The 19389-nt window shown below is 33.8% G+C and overlaps 1 protein-coding gene across 3 annotated transcripts in view; it reads right to left on the bottom strand.

The window, feature by feature from the left end:
• Positions 1–19389, bottom strand: part of LOC145297272 (microtubule-associated protein RP/EB family member 1-like) — a 102001-nt gene that overhangs the window by 52856 nt on the left and 29756 nt on the right. For all 3 annotated transcript variants that reach the window (XM_080143332.1, XM_080143330.1, XM_080143331.1), the window contains exon 2: positions 5157–5286. In XM_080143332.1, the coding sequence (XP_079999458.1) occupies positions 5157–5277 (121 nt within the window). In that variant the 5' untranslated portion in view covers positions 5278–5286. The remainder of the gene's footprint in view (positions 1–5156; positions 5287–19389) is intronic.

Below are 19389 nucleotides of genomic sequence, written 5' to 3'. Positions count from 1 at the left end.
GTACAATTGTAAGTTTTGTTCATGGAATTCGCGACGTCTGTTCTGTGAGAAAGGGAATAAAAAAGGGCATTCTCTACTAGGCTACAAAGCCTATTTTGAACTCTGTCAAAGCAGGGTAAGGTCTTTCTAGCAGGTCCCACCCCAGATGTGGCAACGATACCGGGCAGCGCCAGTTATTGGGTCCTGCTAGTATGTAATATTTTAATATTTTCCTTGCACGCATGAACAGCTTTTTCTATAATCTTATCGTAAATATTGAATATCAGGAACACAGAAAAGTTCATGTTAAAAAATAGGGCAAATTCAAGCAATGGTCTATACGATGAAAAAAGCATACAGTTGTGGCCCTCCTATCCGAAACTGCCAGTTTGTGATTGACTGAATCAATTCTGAAACTTATGTTGATATTAGTAAAAAAAGAAATAATAGTCTGTATTCTTTGGTTTGAGTGCATAATTTTTTTTTATTCATAATAATTCATCATTGACTTTCAATTTGAATTCTATGCAATATTTTGTTACAAAAATTAATGTTTACCATGACTAATGTTTGCAAAATTTTTAAAAAATCCAAGGTGTGGTTCTTGAGAAAAGTGTGAACTGACGAACAGGAGTTAATTACAAGGTCCAATCCCACCTTTGTTAGGGGGACCAACAATTGTTTTCTCTTATTTAAAACTTAACTTTTATAAATTATGAAAATACAATTAATGTTTCTCTTAAAACTTTTTCAAATATAGAAAAAAATAAATAAAAACCTTGAAATGTATATGTTCTGATACTAAATCTTTTTTCATCTTATCCTATGAGACCAAAATATTATAAAAATGTCCAACTTTTAGTATGATGTAGAATAGATCCAACCTGACAAACCCATAAAAAACAAAATGTTGCAATCCTTTTGTGTCAGTTGGTGCATTGACTAGTCTATGGCATTACTTTTTTTTTTTTTACTAAAACATATCCGGAAAGACATTCATGGTCATTTTTTTCCACTCGTTTTAGATTCAATGTGTTTTTGAAGTCTTCATTTTTTGATCAGTATAATACACACACACAATAGTAGGGAGGCCCGATGTTGTCTAAGCTTGAATGAGGATCAACAAATGTCCCACATTGCTATATGACTAAATGAAAAACTTGATTAGGAGTAAACTTTAACAAAAAATCAGAAACTGATAAATTGTAGGCACAATAAGTTATAGTCTTAGTAATTTGCCTACACCTCAGTCTGTCTTGCACTTAAAACTACCCCCCCCCCCAAAATCATTAATAACTTCTAATTCATTACCTGCTAGGTTCCATTTTTTTTTTTCAATTTGACTCTTTAGCAGCTATTTTTGCCAGCTAAAAAACCCATAAAAGAACGGGTCACACACACACAAATGTGATAATTTGTCACTGTGACCTTGCATCTTAAAGATACACACAAAAAAAAACAAAAAACAAAAAAAAAACATCAAAACTCCATGTCAGTATTTATGTTCTCAAAAGATAAAAATCTAAACGTGTAAAATTAATCAGAGCTAACAATGAACGTCTCTGAATCTCAGAGTGCACCATTAAGGAGTGTATGAAACTCTTTGTCAGGGTGGGTGATTGACTTCTTGCTAGTAAGACAGACAAATTGCTTTTGTTTGAAACTGATATGTACAGTTTGGCTCCGAGAAGTCAATATTTTTTTTTTTACCGTACACATACATTCCATAAGATATACATCCAAATTTATAGATTATTTTGATTTTATACTTATGAATGTTACTTTTGTATATATATGCATATATTGACATACTAGCATAGGTATGAATATATTTAGTGGTGTGGGCGTGTAGTAGATCTGCACGTGCATGTGGTACAAGTGCTTTTCATGTGTGCCTGAATGGATTCCAATATTTAGTGACGCCCGTCTCCTACTGCATATACATATGTTCAGATCTATTGACCTATATATTGGATAAATACCCAAACTTCATTTTTATTTCAGTTCGTGGAGGAGGAGGGGGAGGAGGAGGGGGAGTCCCTTGATTTTTTTTTTCAGAAGACATGAAGTATTATTTTCTTTCATCATCCTTGCTCCCAACCTTCCTTGGAGTCCAAAATTGGGAGATAGTTGGGAACGAAGTTTTGTTCATGGAATCTATGTTTTGATTTTGGCACAGATAAGGAGTGGAGAAACCCATTCTCTGGGAGACAAAGATAATATACTCAGACACCGAATATAGATGCATGTGAGTTTCCTATTTCTTTGACCCCCCGCAAGGTTTGATAGGGAAGTTTGCTGTCAGTAGCATTTGGGCTTGCTATCTGACTGACCCTTGCTTTCGCTTTCTTATATCAGTATGGTATGCTTTGTTTTTTGTTTTGGGAGTGAAGTGGTGCATCATTATATTTTGGGGGAGAGAGGGTGGGGAGTTTACTGATATTAGGGTTGTCATGACTAGCCGATTGATCAGATCAAGCCCCTCTGACCACCCGTCTAGCTCAGGTAAGAGCCAAAGTGATTTGTTAGAAAGAGGAGGTTCTTAACCCTAACCTCCGAATCCTTCAACCACCAGGATTCCAACATGGGTCACCACCTACAGCCACCAGGTGGTTTCATTAAGAGACTTACTCTCTGCAAGGAGGCAGTCAGCATATTCTACAGTTCTGCTGACAGGACAAGCCTCATTTTTATTTTTTATTTTTTATTTTTTTTTTTACAAGGAAGTCACTCTGGGATAAGGGTTATTGTGTGCACAGTACGTTAGTGTTGGAGATTTGATAAAGTGTCTTACTTAAGGAGGGGGTTCATCTGGAATTTGTTTACATTGGACTTGAAGACATCCAGAGATTGAAGTTCAGACGAGCACCTGCCATGGTAGTAACGATATAAAACAAAGACAGGCTCGCAACGTCTCTTCTGTGGGAGAGAGGCTGCAGGGAAGAGAAAAGGGAATCACCCACTAAACCACGAAGTCTATTTTGTACTCTGTCAAGGAAGGATAGGCTGTTTTTAGCAGCTCCTGCCCAGATGTGGCAGCAGTACTTGGACCTACTTGGCTTTTATACAGATTATGCATCAGGGGTGAGATATCTTCTGAAGCAGTAGAAGGATCTTACCATTTTTCCTGTGACCTTGGCAACTGACTTGATGTACGTATTCCATTTCAGGTCAGGAGTAAAGGTCAAGCCTAGAAGCTTATCAAAACATGGAGCTTCCCCTAGATGAGAGCCATCCATTTCAGTTGATGCCAGATGGGAATCAGAGCGTTGATGATGTAAAGATAGTAGTTTGGTTTTAGATGCATTAAAAGTAACCAGCCACCTCCTTCCCCTCTGTACCACGTGCTCAAGATCAGAGGAGAGAAAATCAGAGAGTTGTCATTTATGGCCTTTGATGTGTTGCCATAGATGGTCGTGTCATCAGTATAGATGTCAACGAATGATTTAAGTATGTGCTTTGGGAGATCATTGATGTATATCAGGAAGAGAGTTGGGCCTAGGATGGACCCCTAAGGAACTCCAGCATTAATATTGAGGGCCTCTGATTTCTGTCCAACAGAGAAATGATTTAATGATAGAGAAAACATTTCCAGGTATACCGTATCTGGAAATCTTGTGAAGTAGGCCCTTATGCCATACCTTATCGAAGACTTTGGTATGTCAAAAGCAATTGCCCTAGAGAGGAAGTCTTTGTCAAGAGATTTGCTAATCCTATGAGATATAACCGTTAGCATATCTGCTGTAGATCTGGCAGAACGGAAACCATATTGTATGTCACTAAGGTTATTTTTGCTGAGGTGGTTGACTACTTTTCTATTTACTCATGACACACAGGAGACTTATTGGTCTGTACTGAGAGGGAGATGACTTATCACCTGAATTCTTAAATACAAGGCATACTGATGAGGTTTTCCAGGGTGTTGGGAAGCACTTCTCTTTAAGGCAACACTTAAATAGTTTTGTAAGTATGGGGGAAAGTTCTAGTTGAAGCTTTTTCAGCACAAGGATTGGAATGGTTTCAGGGCCAGTTGCTTTACTAGAATCAAGGTTCTTGATTAGCTTGGCGACATCACGCACAGATATTTGTATGTTGCAGAGCTTGTTGTCCGTTATAGGAGGAAATACGGGGAGTTGATGGCCTTCGTTGCATAGGGTAGAATTAGCTGCAAAATTCTTGGCAAATAGTTTGGCCTTATCTGACGCTGACGAGATGACCTCAGGTCCATTGATGATGGTTGAGATAGAACGCACACTTCTGTTCAGGATCCTGTTTGCTATTTGCCAAAACTGGTGGGAACCAAGCCGCTGCTCAGCTACTTTGGATTTAATGGACTGAGCATAGAGCTCTCTTGCAGTTTTTATTACTCTTTTGCAGTGGTTGCTGGCAGTCCTGAAGGCAGCTTTAGTCTAAGTGCATCTATTACGTTGGTAGCTATGGAAAAAGTGATTTCTGTGCGCGATGGCAGCAGCACATTCTGGGGAGAACCATGGCTGGCTGTTAGGTTTTTGTTGGAATTTTTTGGATGGTATGAATCGGTCTATGCCTACAATTAGTCATTCGGTCAGGTCTGATACTATGGAGGACACATCCTTTTTAAACATGGAATGCAGTGGTAGATCGGATATAAGTGTACGGAAGCTATCCCAGTCAGCGGTAGACAAACAATGCATCCCAAAACATGCTGATGTGTTATACATTGAAATTTGCTTAAAACATTAAACGTCTCTAAAATCAGCTGTTTGTTCTATAATTTGTTTTCCTTTAAAAGCGCCTTTATCAATCGAGACTGGTATCAAATATACAATCTTTATATTACATAGAGTACACCTACCTGGGATTACAATTCACAGATACTTAACATTTTTAAATAACCAAGTTTGAATAGACAAAGTTTGTATGTGCATATACTCAAGCAATTACAACTGAAAAGGTTATTCATTTTAGAAAATTTTAAGTAATGATTAGGGCTATGACAACAGCATATTATTGTTCTGACTCTCTAGTGTCTATCCACTGATATCTTATGCTTTTTATATCGAGTGATGTGGTTCTCGATTGTCTATGTCGGATATATACTTGAGAATCAAAACAACGAAAAGAATATTCTGTTGTCATAGCCCTAGTAATGATACTGGACAGAAGGTAATGTTTCATTAATAAAAATAGGTTCTTACCTGAACATAATTCCTCAATTTTTGTATAGTCCAGGGCCAAACTTTGGTTCACCCAGGCAAGAATATCATGTCTGCTGAGGTCCCCAGAAGTTGCATTTGTGCTGTACACGTTCACAGCCATATTAATGGCCTGAAAAAGAAAAGATCATTTGTTTGGTTTCAATTGTTTCTACAAAAATAACACTCCACTTCACATTTTCTTTAGGTTACACCTATAAGTTTTCATTTCTTTAATATTTTAGCACTAAGAAATTCCAGGCAGAAGAGCTTTTGTCATAACTCATTAGTCGGCTCAAAGTTTTGAACCACATTCACTTAACGATTGATCAGACAATAAAAAACCTACCCAAACAAAGGAAAAACTAAATAGTTCATTCTCCATATTAAAAGGGCTTAGTTTGAAATTATAAAAAGGCCGGAGAGCCCAGTGGCAAAAATATAAAGACTAAATAATGGGAATAACAAAAAATAAAAAAAAAAATGTTTAGTAACCCATGATGTACATTCATAATCGTTTGGTTTTAATCTATATTCCAATTGCAACATAATTTATGAAATATATACACACAACTATACCTTTCTTCTAAATTTGTTTGGCAAGATATATAAAATATTTTTGAGTTATTTAATGCTGAATTCAGTAATTTGGGAAAGTATATGCTTCAAGTTCTTTATAATTTCAAATATTTATTCATGGTGTTAATTTTATTTTTATTTCGAACTATTAGTCTCATCTTTATTAGTTGTTTTTGGATCTTTTTTTTATTGGTTCACAACGTTTCGGCCAACTATTCCTCTGGCCTTTGTCAGGTGGTAACCGCGACGGATAGGAACTTCGAATTTCCTAACTGCATTCTCAGCCATCACTGCCATCCGTAGTTGTTGTCGTCTCACCACATTTTTGACCAATTACCTCTGGCACGCTTTGGGTGGGATTGAAACCGCTATCTTCAGACAATGTTAATCTGGAACCGTAGAGATTCAACGTCTATCAACTGCGCCACGGGCCCCGAATGGCGATCAAGGTTGGATTCTTTGATCTTATAAATCCAACAGTTAGCAGTGATGGCTGAGAATGCAGTTAGGAGATTCGAATTTCCTATCCGTCGCGGTTACCACCTGACGAAGGCCAGAGGAAGTTGGCCGAAACGTGAACCAATAAAAAAAAAAAAAAAAAAAAAAAAAAAAAGATCCAAAAACAGCAACTAATAAAAGATGAGACTAATAGTCCGAAATAAAACTAAAACTAACATAATGCTCATCTCCAAAACTGAATTCCAATTAAGGAATAATATATATATATATATTTATGGTGTTTTGGTTTGTCTTTTAGAATTTATTTTATTTATTTTTTTCAAGAACATGACCGAGTTTAGCAAAGAGAAAAGAAATAAACACCAATGCTTGGTATATTTTAGGTCAGGAGGCCAGCATCTTCAGACAGCCCAATCCGATAGCACCAGATGCCCTAACAGTTATTACCACTCCAGACCAAAATGAATTCTGGAGCAATTGTAATTAAGAGGAAACTTCATTCTCTACAGCCCCCAAAACAGGGCCTCACCACTGGATGCCTTAAGGTTATAGCCAGGACCCTTAAATGTGTGATTGTTTTCAGAATGATTATTCTTATAGGTCTCATACAGACATTTATCTCATTAGACATGTGAGTTACGAGAAATTATTTTCCTGTACATTGAAGAGTTTCCACCTCAACCGAGTGGGTTCTATTTATTCTCATGCAGATAACATTTTCACCCTCCTTTGTATTCAGACTGGTTCCCTCTTCTGAATTGCTGCTTGCATACCTTCATAAGGGTTTTCTTATGTAGCATTTTGTTCGTATCGGGGCTATAGGGAGATTCAGTTCTTCCTTCTCGCTTTCTTTCTCATATTCTATATCCCACTCTCCTGTCGTCGTTGAAAGGGAAGTTGTCATCTTTTGGTTGACAGTGTGTTCTGTCTTTAGGGATTCTTTTCATTGTGATGCATATTGTAAAATCAATTTGTCACTTTGTGTTATCCTGCAGATTCGCCTCTGCATTCTTTTACTATCCATGGTGTTGGGTGCTAAACTGGCATTAACTTGTGTTGTATTTAAATAGTATAACATCTCCAGGTTCTATGTTAGTTTGTTTAGCCTTATATATTTTTTTGATCTGTACGATTTTTCAATTTTTTGTCTTTTTGCCTTGCTGTTCTTCAAGCAGGGTTTTCAAACCTTTTACAATCCTGGTATGTTGAGGTTTACTTCCTTATCCATGAATAGCTTAGCTACAGTTTCTCCAGTCATGGCATGTGGACTATTTCAGTAATACATTAGAAATTTGCCTTAATATTTTCTCCAGTCCTCCCATCTGTGTTCATTGCCCGAATGACTTAACATGGTTGAAAAGGTCACTCAATCTTTCCATTAGTTTGGGGATAAGGGGTTACCTTTCAGTGTTGAATACTCCATTATCAGAAGTGCATAAACTAGGAGAATATAAAATGGAGTCCATCATTTGAAACAATCGCTGGAATGCCATGTGTATAGAAGCACCTTTGGATTGTTATGATTGTGTCAGCCTAGTGGATTTGGTAACAAATGACTCCGACCATCTTGATCCTGTATCGATTACACAATCCCTGTTAGAGAAAGACCCACAGATGTCTATGTAGAGCATTTCCTTGGGGCCTTTCATTTCGGCTATATGTACCAGATGGTGATTTCCCTCCATGTCTAATGTTGTGCACGGAATACATTGGTAGTCTTTTTGTCTTTGTCTATATTGGTCTACCATATTTTAATTCTGAACAAAGCTTTTGTTTTCATTATCTCCATGTGCATCTCATGTGCCAATGTCAGGATTCGTTTCTGTAGGCTTTGGAGTATGAGGATTCTGGCACTGCGTATGACTACACCTGGTTTTATTGTCAATTCATTCCCCACCTGTTTAAAGGATTCCATTAACTTATTGGTCCAGTTGTTTTGCTGTTTTCTCTTTTTCACTGATGTGACGATTGGATACTGCTAAGATCCCAATGTTTCCAATAAGATTTTGGAATACTATTAGCTACAACAGTGTTGATAAATTCTTCAGCAATCTATTCTTTGGGTGTGACTATTTTTTGATACTCCAAAAGGCTGCCAAGTGAGTATTTCTGCCAAGTTATCTTTAGCATTAATGTGTTTTTGTTGCATCATATTGTTATAGGCATAAAATCCATCACAAAATTTGCGCAGAGGGGTTACCTTTAAGCTTGAAGATAGCTAAGCTTGATGGTGGGTCATTATAAGAAAGTTTTTTCATAAAGGTAAAAACACATTTGCAAGCCCATATGATTGCTAGGACCTTTTCTAGTTGACAGTATCAATGTTCACTTTTGGTTAAAGTCCTAGATGCATAGCTGATAAGGATGAGTATCCCTTGCTTGTTCTGGCAGAGTATTTCTCTGAATCCCACAAGACTGCCATCTATGACATGCTTGCGGTTTTAGATTAAAGTGCATGAACGTTTTGTTCCGAATGACTACATTTAACATGAAAAAAGATTCTTCCACCATCCACCATCATTCCAGGTTTGCTCGCATTAACTTTTGATTAGACCCAAGAAACTATGTATATCCTGAACATTTTCAGAGTTTTGGAAATTTCTGATTGCTTTTATTTGAATCATTTAATCCTTGTATTAGACATTATAAAAACATGGAATTCAATTTATTCACTATGGAATAATCTTTTTTGCTGTGCAATTTCTACATTTTCTTTCAATGTGCCTAATACCATATTTAGGGTTCTGATGTTCTGTCTTTGTCCCAGATTAAAATAGTGCATGCCCTATAGCTAACAGTTAGATTTTCTGAAGGATTTGTTGAAGCAATCGTTGACCTTCGACTGTGGATATAATATCCATAACCATTACCTTATATCTAAATTCTGGAGTTTCATGAAAAGGTAATGATGTCCCCCAATTTAGGATCCAGCTCTATTTGGGGGTAATAAGAGGTTAGGCTGATTTTTGAGAAAACATTTGCATTGCCAATTTCACTCAATAACTAATTCAAATATTGGTATTTGATAGTGCATTTTACTGCTTTATTTGCTATGTGTAAGTTAACACATATTTCAATTTGTTTGATTTCAGTATTGCTACTAATGGTGAAACCAACAAAGTAGATCCTCCCACTTTCAATATTTTCTAGCATTTCCTTGATTTTTCCCTCTACTACTTGTTGGATATGAAATGGTGTCAGTCTTGCCAGCAACATGTATAACGTTATCAATTTTGAGTTGGAAAATTGTCATTCTTTCTAATCCTTCCAACAAGGGTGCCTTTCTAGAATTTTTGTTGCTTTCGAAATACTTTTTAATCGATTTCACTTGGGTGGGTGGGGGTATGGGGGGTCGTGATAAACCCTAGTACGACACTGACCCACTTAAGGTAACTACCTTGATATGCCTTTGTAACAAATACTTTGTGGGCTCTTTTGGGACCATTCATAAGCGTTGTAAAAAATTCTTAGTGGTACTGTAATATTCCCATAGACTTTTTGTTTACCATTTGTTTCTTTTAATGTTAAGTTTGGCCATACTTTAAGGATTTATTTTAAGGTTTTGCCATCAATAAGGTTGATGCCAGTCCAGTACTATTTTTGTTTTCTATGTAGGCTCAACTTAGCTTGGTATTTCTGGTGTTAGGGATATCTTTCAGGGTCTTTCTCTAGTAAAATCTAAAAAGTTGTTTATCCTCTGTTATATCTAATGCTATAAAGGAGTCTTCGATGTGTTAACTATTCTTGCTTCTGATTGAATTCATCCCAGTTTAGCGGTTTTATTTCTGGCTTAAAGAGAACTATTTTTTTTTTTTTTTTTTTAAATAATTTGTTATTTCAAAGTTTGTGACTTGCATCATTGTTGAATTCGAGTTTACTTTTTTTTTTTTTTTTTGCTGTTGAAGGGGGTAATGTTTGGTTAATTTGAAGTGTTGTTGAATTAAAGTATTTTTTCTTTGTTAATTTGAAATTCGTTAGATCCTCATCGCCACATTGCAGAGTTCTCATCTCAACTGAGCAAATTTTATTCATGTCATACAGACATCACAACTATGTTAGTCTTAACTGTCCCTAGTTCAACAGAATAACCAGTAGCAGAAGGCTTGTCACATCTCCATATTAAAATAAACGCAACTCTGGAATTCAATATAAACTGGTATATAGAAACTGTCACCTCAAAGAATTCAGGTTTTGATACTGATCAGCAACAGAAAAAGCTCTTAAAAAAAAAAAAATTGTGTGTGTATGTGTGTATGTATATATATATATATATATATATATATATATATATATATATATAAAGTTGCAAAAACAGGAAACTGAAATATTAAGGATTCGTTCAAAGAACTGTAACCATTAAATAATGTTCGAAGATGTGTACATTTAAACAGAAGTGTGACAGATCAAAGACAATCTAATCCAAATTTTAGTATATTCAGATTTGATCACCACAAGGTCAGAATATATATTTAAAATCTACAAGATTTGAAAAGAGTCTACATCAAACCCAAAAGATTTAAATTATAATACAAATTTCTGTTCTTTTGAATAACTTTTTTTTAAAACTTCAATTTATAATTAGAAACAAATACAAAGATAAAATGTAGGGTAAAAAAGGTGGATTAAACTCTCTGTAGTATGAGCAAGGCAGGGAGGAGAGTGAATACTAATTAATGTTATCTAATAGTGAATTTAACTTTCATCTCATTTCACCAAGTCAAAATAATTTTTTCAATAGATTAAAAAAAAAAGTCATTTATAAAAACTCAAATAAAATAGGCAATTCAAAATAAAAATAAAACATCAATATAAGTACCTGTATAAAATATAGACTAAAAAAAAATTAACATAAGTAAATAGAAGAAAGAAAAATTTACTATTCAGAGTTCAAACTGAACATTCGCATCAAGCTAGCATGACAGAAAAGATTATCTCCATTCTAATAAAAACACTCCACATGGTCTTTTTCAGACTTTATATATTTTGATTTTTATCAAAATTCTTATTTTTCCATAGTTTTGTGTACACCAATATTTTCCATTATATAAGTATATTTCTAAGTTCCCATTATTTTGAACTGCCATATTTCAATTAAGTCTACTATAAATAAGCAATTAATAGTAAATAAAAACATGTGAATCATATAGTCACAATAAACACAATTTTATTAATATAGTGATAAGTATATATACATACACACAATGTAGGGACGATTAATTGGACAAAATCAGAACTTTTAGGAGTATTGAAATCGGAAAAATTTGTACCTATTTCCTGATTTTGAAAACCATTCTTTTTTTCTTTTAAAAATTTGATTTTGTTAAAAGCAAAATTGTCCACCACTGGGAGTAATAAGTATTTATCAATTTTAAGCTAATAAAACTAAAATCTATAGATCATTCCTTACAAGTGTTTTTTATGCATGAGAAAATATCTGCACATTTTATGTGTTTTTACGATAATTGGAAAAAATGACTACTTTATCAAGTTAAATATTTAGAGATTTATAAAAAATTGGAATCTGTAATAATATTGAAATCGTCTCACCACTTAATTATCCCTATTTGTATGTTTTGATTAAGAACACTTATTTACACCATTAACTGATCTTTAGTTTTGTATGCACAATACATTGTGGTAAACTTAATTAGCATCGTATTATTTGGATTATTCAAACTACCGTTCCTATCTCTAGTGTTATTCTCACAATGTTACATCCAATGTACCTTCCACTGGAAAATCTGTATGGAATTTCAAACAGAATGCTTCATTTATTATTAGAGTCTGTTGCAGATTGACCATTCAATCTTTAGGGCAGATGATATTAATATTACAAATTCTATCCAAAAATAGTTGAGTGAGAACAAGTTACCCGATGGATTAAATAAAGGGGTTTGTTCGAAAGATTCCAGAGTTCAACAAAATACATCTTGTGAGAATAACACCAAATAAGAGGAATTCAAATAATCAAAATTATTAATCCTCATCTAAAAAATTATGAAACATAACATGGTGTTAAATTAATAAGTTAAGAGCATTTGTGATTTGGAATAGATTTAGTTTTGTGGATAAATCTTAAAGAAAAGCAACAGAACAAAACTAATTTGTATCTCTAATTTAGATGCACATCTGTAATTGTCAAATTACAAACACTGATAACAGAAGCATTGTTAAAAAAACTTTTAGATGAAATATTTAGGCTTTTCATGAACAGTTGTTTGGCATAAAATGGTTTAGTCAACTTTTAGTTACTCATATTGAAATGACCTCAAGTGAAATTTTCCCAAGCATCCATTAAGAGAATTCAAGGATTTTACGCCTGTAACTTCTGTAATTACAGTTTATATAGCAGTAAACTCTAAGATGACAAAATTATGTCAAGATCTGGACCTTTTAAACATCATACATTTGGTTCAATGTGGCTCTTATTGGATATATGGATGTTTGCTCCAGTTTGTTTCTCTACCTTGATAGAGTTCAAAATAGACTTCGTAGCCTCGTAGGAGATGTCCTTTTCTCTTCCTTGCAACCTCTATCTCACAGAAGAGATGTTGCGAGTTTGTCTCTGATGTATCGTTATTTTCATGGAAAGTGTTCGACTGAGCTTCAATCTATGGTCCCCCCCTCGCAAAACTTTCACAAGAAACACTCGTCTCGCTGTAAACACTATCAATAATTCCCCCCCACTCTTTATCTGTGCCTAAACCTAAACGTAGATTCCATGAACAAAGCTTTTTTATTAGAACTGCACACCTGTGGAATTGTCTTCCGTGTTCCTGCTTTCCGGCTGACTACAATATGGTTGTCTTCAAGTCTAACGTAAATAAGTTCTTGATGAGCCGTTCCATATAAGCTATCAAATTTAACAAATTTTCATTACTAATGATTATATTGTCCAATTTCTACTGTACACTCTTTAACCCTTATCCTTGAGTGGCCTCTTGGCCTTGATAATGTGTTGATACCTATGAAAAAAAAATTAAAAAAAAAAAAAAGAAAAAAAAAAAGAAGAAAAAGTCCAATGTGAACAAGTTCTAATTGAATCGTCCCCCTAAGTAATCCAAGTTACAAAATTCCCACTGTTTACTATGCTAAAATCACAATGACTAATGTATACCTATTAACCCTTATCCTTGAGTGGCCTCTGGGCCTTGATAAGTGGTGACACCCATGTAAAAACTCATCCATGTTGGCCTAAATCTAAATTTCCAAGTTAAAACATTAGATCCTGTAAATAACAGTAAATAAAATTTTTTTAAAAAAATTGTCTATTACAGACTTTACTGAGATAGGTGCCTGATGTATTATTCAATTATTACCAAAAGGTTTTAAAGTCCTGGTTTATTCAAATCAAACTGTCTACATTTAACAATTTGTTTTTAAATAATATTTTGTGAATACATCAATTTAAATCAAGTATGACGTTTCTGAATTTTTGATTTTCCATCAAGTAATTTTACAAAAGTGAAAAATGCTTTGTGCCAGCTTACCATAATTTTACAAATTTCATTTCGTTTATTTACATTAAGTTATAAAAAATAAATAACTTGTGTTATTACTTTTTCTTTTTAGTAGAGTTAAAAAGAATATATTAAGCTTGCAGAACTACCCAGCGTTATCATGGGTGACAGAAATAGAAAATGTTATAATTTATTTTTATCACAAATTGATTTGTTACCACACAAATTTTACTGTAAAATCTATAATTGTAGTAAATTTAATCAAATGAGTTAAATCTTATTGTAAGTTTAAATTTTATTTAAAGAAAGTGTTAGTAAAGTTTATACTATAAAAAGGAAAAACTTATGAATTTAAGAAAACCTGCAAACTTCTATTTTAATCACAAAAGTAGGAAGAAAGAAAAGCGGGTGTGTATTACTGAACACAGATTCGAAAAAGCTGTCACAAAACAAATATATAACAAATAAATGTTATCAAAGTTACTTTTCTACCCAACTGGATATGTTTTTAGTGTTTATATTTAATGTAACATGTTTATTCAGCTTGAAAAACAAGTGTTTATCGATGTATTGGAAAATTAAAAATGGCGCCCGACTGACAAGGTAAGTTTGTGAAAAAGAGTTAAAAATAAAAGAAATATGCAAAATACTGTTAAAAACCCACTGAATATATGTCAGCCTATGTCATGGTAACATATATTGAGCGAGTTTCTAACCATATTTTGTTTAGTTTTTTATTTATAACTCTTTCTCAAACTTAGTGCGAAAGAGTCGAGCGCCATTTAAAATTTTCCAATACATCGGTAAACGCTGTATGTTTTTTGAGCTGAATAAACAGGTTACATTAAATAAAAACACTAAAAACATATCCAGTTAGTTAGAAAAGTAACTTATCTTGCCTTTGATGACATTTGTTATATATTTGTTTTTCGACAACTTTTTCGAATCTATGTGTACAGTAATACAAACTCAGAAAAGCATATCAGCAATGCGACTTCTATGACTGATTGTCCAAACTGTTTTTCAAAGTCAGAGTAAGAACATAGCAAAAATTCTAAATGAAATAAAAGCTAATTCTGTTTAAATCAATATTCATATGAAAAGTATTTAAAATATGGAAGTCACACTAGAGTCAAAGCATAGAAAAAATATCTTAATCAGAAAAGCAATAAATATGCGAGGAAATCTTTTGTAAACAAAGACACTAGTGAAATCTTACATATTAAAAATGTACAACTATGAAAATCACTAAGTGAAAAATAAAAACTTTTTCAATGAAAATGAAAGTGTACAAATGTGAAAGAATAAAAAAAATACTCAGGATTAAATTTTAAATTGAAAAAAAAAAAAACAAAAAACAAAAACAAAAAACAAATGCAAGTTGACATCACGCAAATTAACATCAAAATGTAAAAGATTTTGAAATCTTTACATATTTATTTCTATATGGAAAAAAGTAAAACTTAAATGCAGAAAAAAAAAAAAAAAAACATTCTTATAGATTTACTATTAATAGTCTAATTTACCAAGTACAAATATGGTGCTTATTTAAAAAAAAAAAAAAAAAAAAAAAAAAAAAAAAAAAATCATGGCTTTTATAACAAAAGGCAGATAAAAATCAGGTTTTCTATCTTAAAAACATGCAGAATAAAAACAATTAGCTAGTTAGAATTAAATATCAATTTATCAGACAAACTGCTTTTTGGGTCAAACATGAGCAACTCCAAAAGTGGAATATTATAAAATGGAAAATAAACGTGAATCCAATGGATTTGAGGCACTCCAAAATGTTCAAAGACCAAAAGGACACATCCACTTATTAAACTTACTTCCGGTTGAATCAAACAAAATACATTTAACTTTTCCTTCCCAGATTTTTTTTATTTATAAAGATTTACTAAGAAATTTTATCAACAAGCTAAAAAAATACTGTGTTAGAAGTACATTTGAATCCAACAAAACATACTTTTATAACTTTGTCATCAGATCTTTAGTAAAGAATAAGTTTTTAGGTTTTGTTTTTTTATTTAAAGTGTGCATATATAAAATGCACTGGTAAATAAAACTAAATATGCATATTTGAAACTTTGGTTTTGCAAATTTTTAAAATAAAGTTTTGTTATAACACTATATTTGAGGCTATAAGTAAAACTTAAAATATATGACTTTGCAAAGGCAAAATTATTTTTGATTATTTTATTTATGGTTTAACCAGAAGTCATGGTCGCAGCATTCACTCCAGGTTGGTTAGGCTGGCTCTTTCCAACAAGTTCACCATGTCCTAAACACTGGCTGACTAGGCACAATTATCCAAGGTTACTTCTGCTATGAGTGCAAACCATTTGCAATTCCAGAGACAGGTCCTGTAAAGGTGAGGGCCCAGAATCAGTTCAGCATTCTGCCTCACCATTGTGAGGCAAGTTTTGATTTGGTCACTCCGATGTTTCTTTCAGATGATGCTGGGTCGATAACTTCATGAATAAAGTCATGATGCCAGCGAAAGGTGTGGCCAAATGATTGAAGGCATCTGGCAAGGAGAAATTTTTGGAGAGAGTGGATCTTGCAGCAAGTGCAAATTGTATTGTTGAAGATAAACTTACCAGCAGACATTGAGAATGTGATATAGGCAGTGATGATCGAATACCACCAGTTGCATAGGTCACTTGTCTGCATAGGCCAAGTCTCACAGCCATAAAGGAGAATAATACAGAGAGGGCCTGGTAGATCCTGACTTTGGTGCTCAGCTTCATTTTTTTATGAGACCAGAGCTGTGATCAAAGTTTATAGAAGGCGATATGAGCATTTCTGATGTGGCTGAGGAGGTCTCCCTCTTAGTCTGTTGCTGTGATAATGGAGCCAAGGTATTTGAACCAATTGACCCTTCAATGTTTGTCTTAGTGATTATATTTATGCCAATCTTTAAAGTCTAAGATGGTATCTTGTCAATGGCCAATTGAATGTCAGTGAAGGTTTCGCCCAATATGGCTGTATCAGCATTGTCAAGATCTGATATTTGTAGACCATAGGTTTCTGTTACACAATGAAAGTTGATGACGTAATTGAAGAGTATAGGCGAGAACATATCCTTATCGGATGCCAATGTCAAAGCATAACTCCTAATCATATACACAGATTTAGTGTGGATAGAGAAATAAGCTTTAATTACGTCAAGCAGTTTTGAAAGCATACCATTGGCATGCATAAACCTTTAAAATGGCCCACAGTAAAAGCAGCTTTGAAGTCTAAGCAGCCATTAGCTTGTAGCTCCAGTGATGTTCAAGTACTTCTTGGAGAATGAAAATCTGGTCAATACATCTTTGGCCTGGGTAAAAACTGTATTGGTTTGATCTTGTCTGTTTTTGAAACTGCTTCACCAGGATGATAGTAAAGATTTTTGCAGAGATATTGATAAGGCTAATATTGCGATAATTACTGTAACAGCATTTATTACCTTTCTTGTAAAAGAGAAGCAGCTATCATAACTCCAGTTTTTAAGGAATTTATCTGTTTCTCAGATATGGGTGAAAATTAGGTGGAGGGTTGGGATCAATATGTCTGAAGATTCCAGATTAAAGACCATCTTTTTCACCAACTGTATTGTTTTTCAATTTAACCGGAAGTAATGTTTAATGCCAGTTGCCAAAATTTAATGTCATCATCTCCCCTAACAGGGATATACATACGACTGGGAACCACTTCTGAATTTCATATTCCCACAGAACTTGCTCCTTTGGAGGAAGCCAGTTAAATCCACATAAGGTTAGTGTTGTTTTTGTTCCAAACACAAAGGTTCAAAAAGGCAGGGGTGGGGAAAAAAAAAAAAAAAAAAAAAAAAATTCTGCAGCATTTTCCAAGGAGCTAGTTACATTATCTAAAGCAATGGTTTTCCCATGGCACATGTAACGTTAATATCGGTTCAGTCTTCCTTCAAGATAAACTGTTGATATATGTTCTTTAGTTTTCTTTGCATTACTGAAAAATAAAATAAGCTATAAGGGTTCACCAAAATACACTAAAAAGAAGAGTCATGATTAAAAAAAGGTTGAGAACTATTGAAAAGCAATTGAAACGGTTTATAACTTTTCTTTCAATGCCCAAAATGGCACTTTTCCTCGGACATTTGTTGCTACTCATATCTGAACACATGACAAAATATCATTTACAGTTCTTCTTGCTTAAAGAGATTCAAGTGACAAAAACCATTATTGAAATCAACAATGTAATAAAATGTGTAATAGGAGTTGTCATGTTAATGGAATAAAATCTGAGGAGATACGGAAATCTTAATTGCTGTTCAAAAATCGATGTGGAAAATGGATTTTAAACTTAGAAAATGTGGTCTGAAGATATTGAAGCTTGAAACAAAATTGGATTTTTGTAGCCATTTTAAGTTTTATTATAAGAGCTTTAACAATTTTAAAATGAACACTGGGAAATATACCCATTAAGTGTTTGAATATATTATGTTGAAACAATAACTAGTTCTACCTACCTGATATTGTCAGGGTTTTTTTTTTTTTTTTTTTTAAGTTTCATTTTTGGCTAGCTAATTTTTGTGAAAATGTATACACTTCTCATTTTACACATAATATATACTAGTAAGGCTCTGTTGTCTGGAATTGAATAAGAGTGAACAAATGATCCATTCTCCCATATTTTGATATAGAAATTGGTGAAATCAACCCTTTTTTTAAATCAAATTGATTGATTGCCTGCTTTAGTAAGAGATCCCTCTGTAGTATATCAAGGAACTTCATATGCCTCCCCAACAGTGACTTAGTTCAGAATACATTGTAGCCTATATTGCACTGTATAGAATCAGTTTCATAAAATTATCTGCAAATAATGGCTTTACTTAAAGTTTAAAATGCAAAAGTCAAGTTTCCTGATTCAATGCTCCATTAAAAGAACCAACTGTTTATTTTATGAAATCATTTTTACGTAATATTTGAATTAAAGTTAAATGGTTCAGTTGTGCTCTAAAAAGAAACATTTATTTCAAACATGCCTCTGACTTACAAAAGAATCTACAGTTGAGTTTTTTAGGCTGGGCCTTCCTGTACGATTTTTAAACACGGGAATCACATTATCAAGGCCAAGAGGTCACTCGAGGATAAGGGTTAAAGAGTGTACAGTAGAAATTGGACAATAGTAAACAGTAATGGAAATTCAGTAAATTTATTAACTCATATAGAACGGCTCAGCAAGAACTTGTTTACGTTAGACTTTAAGACAACCATATTGTAGTCAGCCGGAAAGCAGGAAAACGGAAGACAATTCTACAGGCGTGCAGTTCTAAGAAAGAAGCTTTGTTCATGGAATCTACGTTTAGGTTTAGGCACAGATAAAGAGTGGGGGGAATTATTGATAGTGTTTACAGCTAGACGAGTGTTTGTGAAAGTTTGGTGAGGGGTGACCATAGACTAAAGCTCAGTGGAACACTTTCCATGAAAATAACGATACATCAGAGAAACTCGCAACATCTCTTCTGTGAGATAGAGGTTGCAGGGAAGAGAAAAGAACATCTACGAGGCCACAAAGTCTATTTTGAACTCTATCAAAGCAGGACAAGTCCTTTCTAGCAGCTCCTGCCCAGATGTGGCAACAGTATTCCATCCTTGGACGTACCTGGCTCTTATATAGATAGAGAATTGCATCAGCAGTGAGATATCTACTGGATCGATAGAAAGATCCCACCATTTTTCCAGCAGCCTTGGCAACAGATTTGATGTTAAGTG

This window comes from Euprymna scolopes, chromosome 2, assembly GCF_053919585.1.
Source record: "Euprymna scolopes isolate OS-2025 chromosome 2, ASM5391958v1, whole genome shotgun sequence".
NCBI classification, from domain to species: Eukaryota; Metazoa; Mollusca; class Cephalopoda; order Sepiida; family Sepiolidae; genus Euprymna; species Euprymna scolopes.
The sequence above is the reverse complement of the archived record's forward strand: the minus strand, read 5'-3'. Positions and strand labels throughout refer to the sequence as shown.